At 38.8% G+C, this 13,173-nt stretch overlaps 1 protein-coding gene across 1 annotated transcript; it reads right to left on the minus strand.

The window, feature by feature from the left end:
* Positions 1-170: 170 nt before the first annotated feature.
* Positions 171-6,627, minus strand: LOC104456817 (peptide chain release factor APG3, chloroplastic). Its single transcript, XM_010071675.3, has 15 exons — positions 6,444-6,627; positions 6,258-6,314; positions 6,009-6,089; positions 5,846-5,903; positions 5,665-5,768; positions 5,509-5,560; positions 4,102-4,151; positions 3,460-3,525; positions 3,215-3,379; positions 2,723-2,795; positions 2,393-2,525; positions 2,074-2,131; positions 1,779-1,826; positions 982-1,065; positions 171-554 (listed from the first exon to the last, which is right to left on the minus strand). Exons 1-15 carry the CDS (start codon positions 6,582-6,584, stop codon positions 477-479), a joined length of 1,248 nt encoding a protein of 415 aa, XP_010069977.2. The 5' UTR covers positions 6,585-6,627; the 3' UTR covers positions 171-476.
* Between the last annotated feature and the right edge of the window lie 6,546 nt (positions 6,628-13,173).

The raw sequence follows: 13,173 nt of genomic DNA on the forward strand, positions 1-13,173 counted from the left end.
TGCCCAGGGATTATCCGAGCTCTCAATTCATCTGCTTCCATGTGACTTCGATTTTGCAATAATCCTGGGATGTCTCATCACTGAACATTCATAATATTTTGGGGCTTCCAGAAGTTCAATTTGGTTTCTTTGCATATAAGAATGTCAAAAGGCTTCAGTAGACTATGAAGTAGCAGAAGAAGAAGGAAGCATGAGAGAGCGACTCTTCTCATTGAATGGAAGGTTGAGTTACACAGAATAAGAGGGTGGCTCCGACTGTCCAACTCAAGACATGGACCCTATTCTCTTTACATATAAGTAAAACTCCATGCACACATATGCCATCAGCCAATAAACTAAATGTTACCGGGGCATGTAATGGCGGAGCAGAAGCACATCATCTGCATAAGTACAACATCAATCTTCTGTTAAGGAGACCCCCTCCAGTTGATTGCTAGCCCAATAATCCCAAAACTATGGCCACAAGACACCAGAACTCAGCTGGCTGTTGCAGTAGCGGTGACAGACTCCGCTAGCTCTTCAAGTAGTTCCTTTTGCTCCATCGCAGCGCAAGACTGCAAGAGAGTTTTTGTGGTGAGGAACTCAATTTCTAGCAGCAGCTCTAGAGAAATGTGAGATCCTCATGAGAATCATGTCAATCCTAGTCAAATTCACTTTTAGCCTTCTTAAGAGATTTCAAAGTCACAGGACTACCAACAATTGTGGGATACTAAAATTTCCAGCAAAAGGCTAGGACTTGGTAGTTCCGTCCTCTTGAGACTCAAATTTACATGACTAAATTCCTAAATTGCTTGTTGTGGCACCCATCATGTACATTATAGTTCTATACTTGCACAAAATCATTGAGTTTAAATTTGCCCATGATTTGCATTTTGCGAAAACAATGTAACTTCTTCATTCACAAGACATGGATTGCTATTGAATCCATAAGCCCGCAAACAGGAGGGGGTAGTAACTGATGACAGATTGTCAAGAATATACCTGGACTGCACTTTCAAGGTCACCATTGAGAAAAGACATCAGCTCAAAGTTCATCTTTAACCTATGGTCGGTGACTCTGTTATCCTGACAAAATATAGTACCTCAGAATTACTGTCATGGAGCAAGACAAGATTTATACAATCAACTGTCCTTTCAAACATATCCAGAACATGATACAATAAATGCATCTAGGGATGTTAGAACCGAACCTGAACCGAAACCGAAACTGAACTGAACCGAACCAAAATTTCATGCATTTTCGAATCGGTTCAGATAATGGAAAGATAACCGTTATTTTTTTCGGTCCGGGTTATTTCTGAACCGAAATTCTTAATAAAAACTAAATGCCCACCTTAAAATCTCTCCTCTTTCTCACCTCTTATTCTATTCGGTTCCAATAAGCAAGGCGTAAACCGAAAAACCGAAAACTGAACCGAACCGGGTTTTCGGTTCAGTTCATATTCAGTTCAGATCACGATTCGGTTTGGTTTAGTTGCTTACCTTATTGGTTCGGTGCGGTTCAGATTTCCTAAAAGCCTGTACCCGAACCGAACATATATCCACTAATAGAATCTCAGTGGCTGAACCAAAGTGCAGAATTCTTATGATGAAACCATATCTTGATCCCAGGCAAGCATTTTGTTGACCAATGTATAAACAGTGCATTTCATGTGTGCTCTAAAGAATTAAAAAGGACAAAAGACACATCTAGTGCTTCAAATATCCCCAAAAGGGGGCACATATATACACAGCTTGCTTAAAAAAATAGAGGAAAGACAGAACTGTTGACCACATACTTTGTAGTTGTATGTCCTAATCTTTTCTGCCCGAGCCCCAGTGCCAACCTGCACGTGACATATATATCAGAAAAGGACTCGTACAGCACACAAAGAGAACAATTTTGAAATACTACCCAACGTGGCATTCTAAAGAGATGCAACTCATAAATGAATCTACCACTGGCAACTAAAGGCAAACAGATATCATGCTGACTAAAAATTCATAATGGAAATCATGAAGCGCATTCTCAGTGAAGTTGCAAAAGAATAAAACAGATTACGCATCAACCTGACAGAGACATATCTACCAAACCTGTAATTTTCTCTGACTTCTTATCTTCTCTTGCTGCTCTCTTAGTTTCATCTCATATCTGTCACAAGGTTCACAAAAAATATTATTTTGGAACGCAAATGAAAACAAGGAGATAAACCTTTAGATAAATAGAGCCAATGAAGGAAATATCAACTCCCCCCCAAAAAAAAAAAAAATTTTAGAACTAATTTGATTCAATTAATAAGCCAAAAAAAGAATACCAAAACGGCAAGAATATAGCATTTGAGAAAAAGGGTCAAGTGTGACAATGTCAGTTGCTATTTTTATGTAGTGAATTGATTTTGTAGACAATACATACAATTTTGCTCGCAGAAGCTGCATGGCCCGACTTTTGTTTCGAAGTTGTGTCCTCTCTTCAGTACAGAATATCCGAATTCCCGTTGGCTTATGAAAAAGATCAGCAGCTGTCTCAACCTTATTCACATTCTGACCTGTATCAGTAGAAGTACCATCAATGGAAACATTAGCATTCTGAAACAACATTAAATGGTGATACACATGGGAGGGTGTTCACTAGTAAGTAAATATGAGCAAAATCTTCTAATTGTTGTCCTTAATGCCTAATCTTTGACTGAGGAAATCATAATAAAAGAAAATACTATTCATCTTGATGTCTATTGAAAAGTACCTCCAGCACCACCGGACCTTGCAGTTGTAAGTTCAATATCCTTAGGGTCAATAACCACATCAACTTCATCAGCCTAATCCAAAATATGGTACAGATTAGTCGATTCACTCCCTTTAAAAACAACAACAGCAATATATAGAAAGCAAGTTCAAACTCATCAAGCATATATCAAGTCCGAAGTGCCCAACTAAACCTAGCACAACAGCATTACTGAAAACAATAACTGTATTTTTACATTTTGCAGTACTGAGAAAGCTGGTATTAATAGTCATTCTGCAAGTAATTGAAGAAATGCAACCCATTAAACAGAGTCCTAACTTCAAATGTTTTGCACATCCCTCATTTACCAAAAGAACTTTAGGCATATCAATGAGCTACTGAAATAACAGGAGTATCTCTGGCACAACATTTGCCACAGGTTATTGAAGAACATTGACATGAGCAAAAAATTGGACCATATATTATCAAGTGTTGAAGTAAACGAAAATCTACCTGTGGCATGATTGCCACTGTAGCAGTTGAGGTATGCACACGTCCTTGTGCTTCTGTTTGAGGGACACGTTGAACACGATGCACGCCTGACTCATACTTCAATTTGCTATACACTTGATTACCTTTAATCTCCATCACATAGGTTTTATACCCTCCCTTTTCAGCCTGTAAAGAATAAAAAGATTGCCTACATATCCACAAAGCACAGAGCAAACCGCAAATTTTTGGTAGTGAAGAATGTATACCTCAGAACAGGAGACCGGGGAATATTTCCATGAGTTCTGCTCACTATACCTCTGATACATGCTTACCTTAGCAAAAGAGCACACAGAATAAAAGTGTGTTTCAGGATTTGCAGCACTGCAACTTAAATCAAACCTCTAAACTTCATATTTTCTAAAGCTTGTCAAATATGATAAAATTAAAAATAAAAAAGAGCAACATTTACCTAGCCTAGGCAGACAGCAGTCCAGCTTAAATATATTCATAAAAGAAATGCCAGTAAGAAAATCTTTACTTTACATAGATACTAATAGAGCCAACACACGGATATGACAATTAATTCCATTCAAGTTCATCTCCCAATACAAAAGATACTCAATATTGAGCAGCACGAAAGTCAACTCTTTTTCAGACAATAGTTTGACTAGCTCAAACCCCCCAAAAAAAAAAAAAAAACCACCAACCAAAAGAATAGAAAAAATAAAACAAAGAAAAACAAGCCTATCAGATGTACTTCCTTAACAGCATTTCAGAGTACTATAAAGAATCTAATGCCAGCAATTTAACCTCTTTAGAGTGAATTCTTCTTAGTGAGCATCAAGTTTTGAATATGAAAACATATAGAAGAGAGTGCACTCCAAATGAACAAGGAAACATATACCTACAAGATCACCAGCCCAAATCCCAGCTTCATCTCCACCAGTGCCAGCCCTCACTAAGTAAAGAATAAGTAGAGATATTGATTAAGTAAATTAAAAGAGGAAGTTACTGTCAAAACATGTGAGCATATATCAGCCAAAAGACAAAAATGACAAGCATTTGAAAACAATCCGAAGCATCCAAGCACATGAACTAGCTTCAAATGATAACAGGAGAGAAGGTTAAAATTTTTAATCAAACCTTACACCATATATTGAAAAGGGAATATGTCGTGTGCAAACCTAATTTCCTAAACGCTCTCCCTAGACTAAAAGACAAAACAGGACATGCTCTGGCTGAAAATTTTAGGATGAGTTTGCAGGCAAAATGCCTCATGTCAGCACTCATGCTTTAGCTTCTTATTTTTAAATTTTGGACATTCTAAACATCAACAGAAAGGTAAAATCAATTTAAAAGCCTAAAGATACGACCTTGGGACCAGTGATTTTTAAAAAAGGCATTCAGCTGTAAAAGGAGGGGCTTTTTTCCTTTCAAAATTACAGAATTACTTCACTCCTTTGCGGACCCATAAACCTACAATGGTCTGCATCTCAGACATTCCACACACAGAATGCTATTCTAAATTGTAAGTCGTAGCAGTAAGCAAAAGTAAATTCTGAACGTAACTGAAGTAAAAACTGAGCTATCAGCTAACTAGATATAGATATTTTATTTTGCTTATTTGATGTAGGATTTTGTTCCGATTCACATCTAATACGGGTCAACCAATAAAACCCTATGATTGGTTGCTATCCAAATAACATGGCAAGGCCATGTACATTCTGTAACCAAAGGTCTCAAGCGCCATATAACAACTTCTAATTAATAACGGAGCTGAAATGACAGTAAAAGATAGTGTGCTGCAATTAGTTATCAATATTGCAGTAACTGTGACAAAATAACATTCTTCCAGCTGACTACATCAAATAGAAAATGATTGAATAAATAGCATCTACTGTAGTTAATGATGTCACAGAGACAAGACCCAAGAGTACATGTAATGATGATTTAGTCCAAATATCAACCATTAATGTACGATCACTAAATTTGTTTTTAATGTGTTTTTATTATAAGTGTCAATTTAGCAGAAGCTTGAATTGACATACATCCTAAACCCTGTGGTTATGGCACAAACTATTGGAAGCAGATTTCACCACATAAGAAGAGTGAAATCACAAGCAAACGTAACTCAAGTATGATTAAACAACCAGATCTTGCAGTTGTTACTTATATATTCCTTGAGATTTCTCCCCAATTTCTCCTTCACAAAGACATCAATTCATGGTTCTTATGAGCTTTAACATCCAGTGTTTTTTGAAGTCATCCCAAAAACAAATGTGCAGCAAGCTACTTAGATCGAACATATAATTTACCTTCAAGCATAATATTTTTTGCATCAAGTGGATCGCTTGGAAGCAACAATACCTGTAGACGCAGGGACAAGTGGTGCATGAGATCACTGCTCCATGACCAATTAAAAAAAAAATGATAACTCTAGTAAAGGATACAAAAAATAAGGCTGTATTGACCTTAAGCTTCTCCTCAATCTCCTTAAGCTCATTCTCCAAAGAACCAATTTCATAAGCTATCATCTCGGCCATTTCTCCACCATCACCTTCCTCCTTTGCCAAAGCTATACGTCGACACAAGAAAAACAGAAAATTTAATCAGAAAGTTCAAGGTCGACAAAGTTTATTCAGATAAGCGAACCTTTCGTGTCTTCCAGATTCTTTTCACAATCCTTAAACCTTCTATACGTCGCAACAACCTACAAAGCAGGGCCATTACGCCATGCTCAGCAAAAAGCATAAACCACCACATAGAGGACTCAGTTCTGACCACGATATGAGAAGAAAAATCGTATGAGGAGTACCTCGTCGAGCTCCGACACTGATTGAGCCAGCTTTTGATACTCGCCAGGGTTCGAGACTACTTCAGGATCAGCTAGCTTGACCTGCAATTTATCTCTAGTCACAGCCACAATGTCCACGAACGCTCCCAAGACACACGATGAAAACAACTAAATTCGCGAACTGCGCCTACAAGCAAGCGTCGCGCAGTTCGCCGATTCACAACGATCGCAAAAGCTTCGCGGAGCCAGAAGCAATAGCAATAACCTTACCGACAGCTCTTTCCAAGTCTTCTCCGCCGATTCCAGCTTCCTGATCAGGAAAGGCTCCTGCACATCCACCGCGGAAAAACCGAACACCGCATCAGCTCGGCGAAGCTCTCGGACAACAAAATCAGCACAAAACATCGATCGAGAAAGCAAAAGGTTAGCCTAGAGTTTCGTCGGAAGAGCACGGACCGCCATGCAAACGGTCCTCGGCGCTCTACGCGTCGGCGGGGGCCGGAGGAAGGCGGCCCTCCGGCCGAAGTGATCGGCGGCGCCGTGCCGGCGCCGGTGGAGGAACGTCCGGGCGGAGAAGCTCGTCGTGCAGGCGTTCATTTTTTGAGGGGCGAAGATGGTGTGGCTTGGGTTTGAACATCCGAGCGGAAATGCGAGGCGAGCGTTATCGGATTAGCTTCCCCCAGCGGACTGTTTGGGAATCCGGTTAGTCGAACCCGTTACGGGGATAAGGCTGCGCTGGAGCCGAACGCTCTTTTTCTTCTTTTTTTCTTTCTTTATTTTTTTTTTCCACGACAACGAAAATGAATGTGATTTTGTTGAAATTTTAGATGAACGAAATATAGAATAATGACACTTGTCCTCGAGGATGATGCGTTCTTATTAAATCATTAGTCAATGTCATGTCTATTAAAAAATGAATTTTAACTTTTCCGAGTCACGGGATGGAAAAATCAAATCACTTTCAATAAAGATATGATTAGGAAATAAAATAATTCAGCTACTCCACGGCAAGAGTGGTGTAAGTTTATATATAAATTAAGTAATATAACGAAAATTACAATTAGACTTGAGTTATTCAAACACATTTATTATTTATAGATCCTCAATTACATTGCACAAATCACATAATGTTTTGTCGTTAGAATATTTCGTGAAACCATTAATCATCTCATAGAAGCCTACACAAGAATGTACTACAAGATTCGTCTGCTCGAACAATAGTTGTTCAGGGTATACTAATGATGAAATTTCTTCACTAATTTGGAAGAGAAAATCCAAATGAACAAAACCCAAAACAAGCACTTTTTATTTTTTCTAGAAAAGGAGGCAAAGATCAAGTGTCATGTTATTACTCTCCTAATCAAATTTGATCCAATCTAATCTTTCATCAACATAGGAAATAAACATTTATGTGGCTTATCTAGTACTGAAGTGTCGTTCATATCACATTAATAAGCTGATAAGTTCCTTGAGTAACTCGTTCATAAAGTGAATGCTCTCCAAAGCATTTATCAAAATTGCTTGTAAGAGAGAAGCCTCCCACAGTTCTAATATGTGGAGCATTTTGTGCCGAGGGACATTCTTAGAGCAAAGAACACAAATTTATTGGCAATAACCTTCTGATTTGAAGCATTGCAGAAAGAGTCAAGGCACTATTAAATAACACTGCATTCTGATCAACAAAGGCTTCAGCAAACAAAAGGAGATCATCCACAAGCATCAAATGAGATATTATCGTACTTTCTCGATGAGTCTGAAATGACCTGCAATCACCCTTGTCAACTAAATCCGCAATTAAGCGAGAAAGACGCTCCATACGCCTTCTCCAAATTTATCTTGACTAGCATGTAGGCTCACTTCTCCATCATTTTACACATTGACTGAATGATTTCTTGAGCAATAATGATATTATCTTGGATTGGCAGCCCAAAAAGAAGCTCACTTAGTTTTTTTTTTTTTTTTTTTATGTCTTTTTCTAACTCTCTTTTCCTCACTCAAGATTTTTGCTCTAATATAGACCATAGAAGTCGAACTCTATATCTCAAATTAAACCTCTCCACCCAATTGAATTCTCGTACCACTGAGCTACATGCCTAGTGGGTGAAGTTCATTTAATTGGGCAAAGTCAAATTCGACATAACTTCCAAAAGTCAATTCACATAAAAAAAATTAGTGATTCTCTTTAAGGAAATATTATACAGACTAATAAATCGTGATTGCTCTAGCCTATTAGAAAAATCAACTCTGGGAATCAACTTGGATTAAAAAAAAAATTGCCTATGTTTTTCAAAACGACAATACATGATACGAGACAAGTCAACGTCAGACTTTCCTTTTCCAACCTCAATTGCTCGTTTGCAATCAGACTTTCGGGCACTTCGATTCAACTTCAAGTTTCATTCACAGACTGAAGCTCGACACGTATGCTCGATAGAATGAGATAAATAGGGACAAATGGACAAGAGCATTGTTTACTGAGGAAGGGTGATCTAAAAAATGGAAGGGCAATTGGATTTTTAGTGACAAATATTATCAATCAAAGATTCCATCGTAACAATATGACAAGATCATATATTTATGCAAGTAAGGGAATAAAAGGAAGGGGGCAAGTAGACTTTGCTCGATAAGAGCACTTGGTTTACCATCAAAGAGTAGGGATGAGCGGTGTTGACACCTAAATTTTGGCAACCTAATTAGTCATTTATCGTATTAAAAAATTAGGATTAATTTTATCCCTAAAAATAGTTAATCGCATAGCATATAGTTTTAGGTACATTTATTTTAATTTGCATTTACATTGGGCTGGTGACAAATATGTTTGAATTGGTAGTTCTCGAACTTTAATTTAATGAGTTGGATTAAGCCCACGGAGAGAGCAAATTAGCCCAAGCTGTTATAGAGAATTGACGGTGGATTTTTCAGTATTTTCGAGGAGATAATGCGAGCTCATTTTTGTGAGATTCGGAATCTGGAAAATTCGATTACAATCAAGGAAGTTTGGCGATGTTCGATCAATCTTTGGTGAGTTATTAAAAATAATAAAATGGACGATCTAATGGGAAAAAGGATTTCTTGCTGATCGCGTGAATGTAAACTTGTGGACAAAGACATTAGAAAAAGGCAAGAAAGGATTAGCTCGTGGGAAGAAATGTTTAAAAATATTCTTCAATGAGGACACATGGATCCGCAATGCATACAAGGGAAAGAAAAAGAATAAAACCTCACAAAAGAAGGAAGTCGGTAGGTGGTTTTCTTTAGTATATTCATATTTCCTATTTTGAAGTGCAGAGTCGGACGCTATAAAAGCAAGCTCACAATAGACAAAAAGAAAAGGCCATGCACAATAGAATACAGGGCCATTGAGAGAGATACACATTGAGAAGAGAGAGTAGAAAAGGTTTTTCTGGAGGTCTTTCACGGCCCGAAGTCGGCAGAAGCACGGAGAAGAAGAAACCAAAAGAAAAAGAGGAAGTGAAGCTTTGAGACACCATTAGCGAGTGGAGATTTGTAGAGATTAAAATATGTGAATCGGAGACATTATCTCTCGGCAGTTCTCAGATCTCGGAAGTCACTTCTCCAAGAACAACATCCACAATACCGGTCTTTGCCCACTCCGCAGCTTTCTGGTGTCTCATCCGGCGCATCCTGCTTCTACCGCATTGATTCCAGCAACACCACAGCGATTCTCGACGGCCTGCCGCACTTCCGCTAAGATGACGCGGCCGCTGCTTCTCTTGACCCGTTGCCGGTCCTGCTAAAACAACAACGCTGCTGCCGTGAGACCACACGTCGATCTGTTCTCCAGCTGTTGCCTCGTTGATGCCGTCCCTGCCTTGCTGATCTGCTTCGGACCGAGAAGGCCCTGCACTGTTCGATCCAATCACGAGCCACCGCCATGATCCCATGAATCGCTTCAGATTCATGCTTCCAATTTGGGTTTTCTTTTTATTTATTTTCTCTTGACTACCCACTAACCAGGAAGAAAACTTTCAGGGGAGGCTACACATATTGATACACGGCCACAAGAGAATTGAGAGAAAAATCCCTTGTGCGCTATCCGAATCTACTGCTGTCCATTATCCGCTGCCCAATACGTGCCTGATATCCTTAACGTCCAGCAGCTTTCAGTCGCAGCTTCTAGTGAGCGGCTCGAGATGGTTCCCGGCGTTTCAAGCCCTCTCGATTTCCCGATTCTTTCACAGATTTCCCGGCGGACCTAACCCAACGCAAGCTGTTGCCCTTCATCACCGCCTCTGCTCGTGGCTACCTCCGGTGCCCGTGGTGCCGATCTTTTCCATGATCTGACGAGGTGCTGCTGTCTTGATCCAGTCCCGCGACTATGTTCCTGACGTAAGCCCGACGCCGAGTAGAGCTGCTCCCCGTCGTTGTGCGGATGAGCGACACTGTCCTTTGACCCGGCATCGAGACGGGTTGCTATTTCATCGATCTCTGTCCCGGCGTTCTTGCATGACCAAACCGGTTTTGCCACAGAGCTATCTTTCCCGACGTGGGTTATAATAAGTTATATTTTCTTTTCTTTTCTTTGAACGATTCGCTCGAGTTTTGTTGCAGCTATTCTACTTGATATCCACGGACCGTAAGGGTAGGCAAGTCAAAAATTTGACTTTGGAGCTATGAAAGTCAAAGTTGAATATTCAAAGAATATTGTCACCAGAGTGACCAGAATTCGATCAAAAAGCCGAGGGATTTCTATAGTTACTGTGTGCATTCAGCAAGCCCGACGTCCACCAAGTCAAGCCGAAACGCCGGCGGTAAGGAGATTCGAGGGTCTGGGGTCTAATTATTTAATGCTATATATTGCGTTGCTCCTTGCCGCGCATTTGTTTTGATTTTGCTGTCAACCGAGCACCACACCATGAATTACCAGCTCGAGCATCCCAAGCTGAGATGCCTTGCCGGCTTGCTCTGAAGCATGGTTGGTCATCACAAGCTGGCCGCCGTTCGAAGACCAAATTTGGAAGCAAATATTTGGAATAGGTAAAAATTTTGGCTATTTTAATTTCTGAAAATTTTGTTTCCTTATTTGATATATTCATTGGTGCACATGATGGAAATTCTCGATATGCCATGATATTCGCAACTTGAGTTCCGCAACGTGCATATGATTGATGGTCCGATTTCATGCTCGAAATACGACCCGCAATCGCACGGAAAAATCACCAATCCGATCTCACGCTCGAGATACGATTCGTGATTTTTATTTAAAAATTGACCGATCCGATCTCATGCGCGAGATACGATTCGTCAATTTATTTCCAAAATTAAATGGACATGGATGATATCTTGCTTGATTTGTTGCAGTGCTATTCTCGATGCCTTTATTTGATTGCTCCGTAAGGGAAAAACCCAAAAAAATAATTGAGTTAGGTTAAATGCATGTTAGGATGTTACTGGTTTTAATGTTATGTTGCATGTTTAGGATAGGAAATTTATTTCGAATTTCTTAAATAAAAAGACCAAAAACATTAATTTAGGATATCATATTTTCTTCTCATTAATTTAAATTGCACGTTTAATTATTTGGCAATTTTAAATTTCGAATTTCATAAAAAATTTAGAATTAGGGCATTTTTGCACGTCATTACATATTATGATAGATTGCATACTTATTAGGAAAATAAAAATCATGTGCATGTTTTATAGAATTAGGTTCATACTATGCACGTCATTTAGTGATTTTTGCTAGGCCCATTTAATTAGAAATTACATGTCATTAGAATTAGGTCATTTAGTTAATATTGCATTGCATATTGCATGATTTTCATTAATTAAGTGAAAACAAAACAAAAATTGCGTGTTAATTAGAAACCATATCTAGGGTTGTTGATGTGGATTTTAATTTAACATTGCGATGCTTTCGTTGCTTTGAGGTAAGTCCCCGCAATTTATTTATTGCTTTACTTGGGTGTTAAATTGGTGGTTTGCGCACTGCATGAACACCTCACATGTTAGGGAATTAGTTTAAAATCAATTCAAGCTGCCCGCAAAACCTTTTTTTTAAATAAGAGAAATGGTACCGAAAGGGCGTTAGAGAAATCTAGCGTAATCAAGTCCCCTGTACTCCATAGTCTCAGTTCGTAGGAGTAAAGTAAATCTCCCATTACTTTACTTGGGTTTCTAATCGACCCACCAAAAATAGATTAGTGGCGACTCCTAATTGAAAATCAATTGCATGTTATAAATTTGAACCTAAGTCGCGAATTGGTATGGGCTTGGGAGAGCCCGAGTTAAGCCTAGGCTTAACAATCCATTAGCCAAACCATAGGTGGTTCACCCCCCCGAAAAAAAATTGGTCGCGACAAGCGGTTTTGGATTCCATTTATGTTCCATTTGAAACCTTTGATCTATCCGTCAGAACAATTTCCACCTATAATATTCTCGTCACAGGTTCTAGGGTTGGTTCTAAATTTATTTAGGTTTCACCTTAAAAAAGTTGTAGTACCCTCTACTCCTAGTGTGGTGGAAATTAGAATTGCTGTGGTCGAGACAACTCCAATGGCTACTTCTAGCCCTACTGCTAAGGATTAAAAAAAATTTAAAGGGAAAAATGAAGATGACGGTGAAAATTTCTTTGATGAATTTGAGACCAAGCTTGGTTTTATTGTTTGGATATAAGAACAAACCTTTCATTGTCGAAGGAATATTCAGAATACTTCCACTCACTATTGGCCAAATGAGCGACACCTTATAGTGCTATTGATTTCACTTACTTTGAACTTCATGGAATCTTCGTACATATTAAATTTTTATGCTGACGAATCTTGTATTAGGCAAAAAAAACCAGACTAGACATGAGGGAGAGTGTTAAAATAAATAGGGAACTACACATTTATCTAAAATTTTAAATTTTAAAATAGTTGGCATCAATCTCATGAACCAAATCCCCAATAATTTTGTAAAAAGTATAACCAAATTCATTTTGACATGGAGGGGTTGTTGGTGTTGTCATCAGCATTGTCATCTTTGTCATTATTGCCAAAAGCATCAAAGGGCACTCGAATCAACCTATAGCACTATAGCTTGTAGAAAGTCTCGTCTATCTTCTTCGTATATTACCCCAAGATGTTCTCAAGGACAAACATTTTCTTTCCAACATCTTCCTTACTCCGTTTGGAGTGACTTCATATCATTCTGTAATAAAACCCGATTTTCCCTTACCTCCTTC

Source organism: Eucalyptus grandis, chromosome 7 (genome assembly GCF_016545825.1).
Source record: "Eucalyptus grandis isolate ANBG69807.140 chromosome 7, ASM1654582v1, whole genome shotgun sequence".
Classification (NCBI taxonomy): Eukaryota; Viridiplantae; Streptophyta; class Magnoliopsida; order Myrtales; family Myrtaceae; genus Eucalyptus; species Eucalyptus grandis.

What these genes read in the sequence shown, in the direction of transcription:
- LOC104456817 (XM_010071675.3), bottom strand. Translation starts at nt 6,584, where the DNA reads ATGAACGCCTGCACGACGAGCTTCTCCGCCCGGACGTTCCTCCACCGG. An exon ending in AGATTGAGGAGAAGCTTAAG is followed by an intron (nt 5,561 to 5,664) that starts GTCAATACAGCC and finishes CTGCGTCTACAG; the next exon opens with GTATTGTTGCTTCCAAGCGA. An exon ending in AAAAAATATTATGCTTGAAG is followed by an intron (nt 4,152 to 5,508) that starts GTAAATTATATG and finishes TTCTTTACTTAG; the next exon opens with TGAGGGCTGGCACTGGTGGA.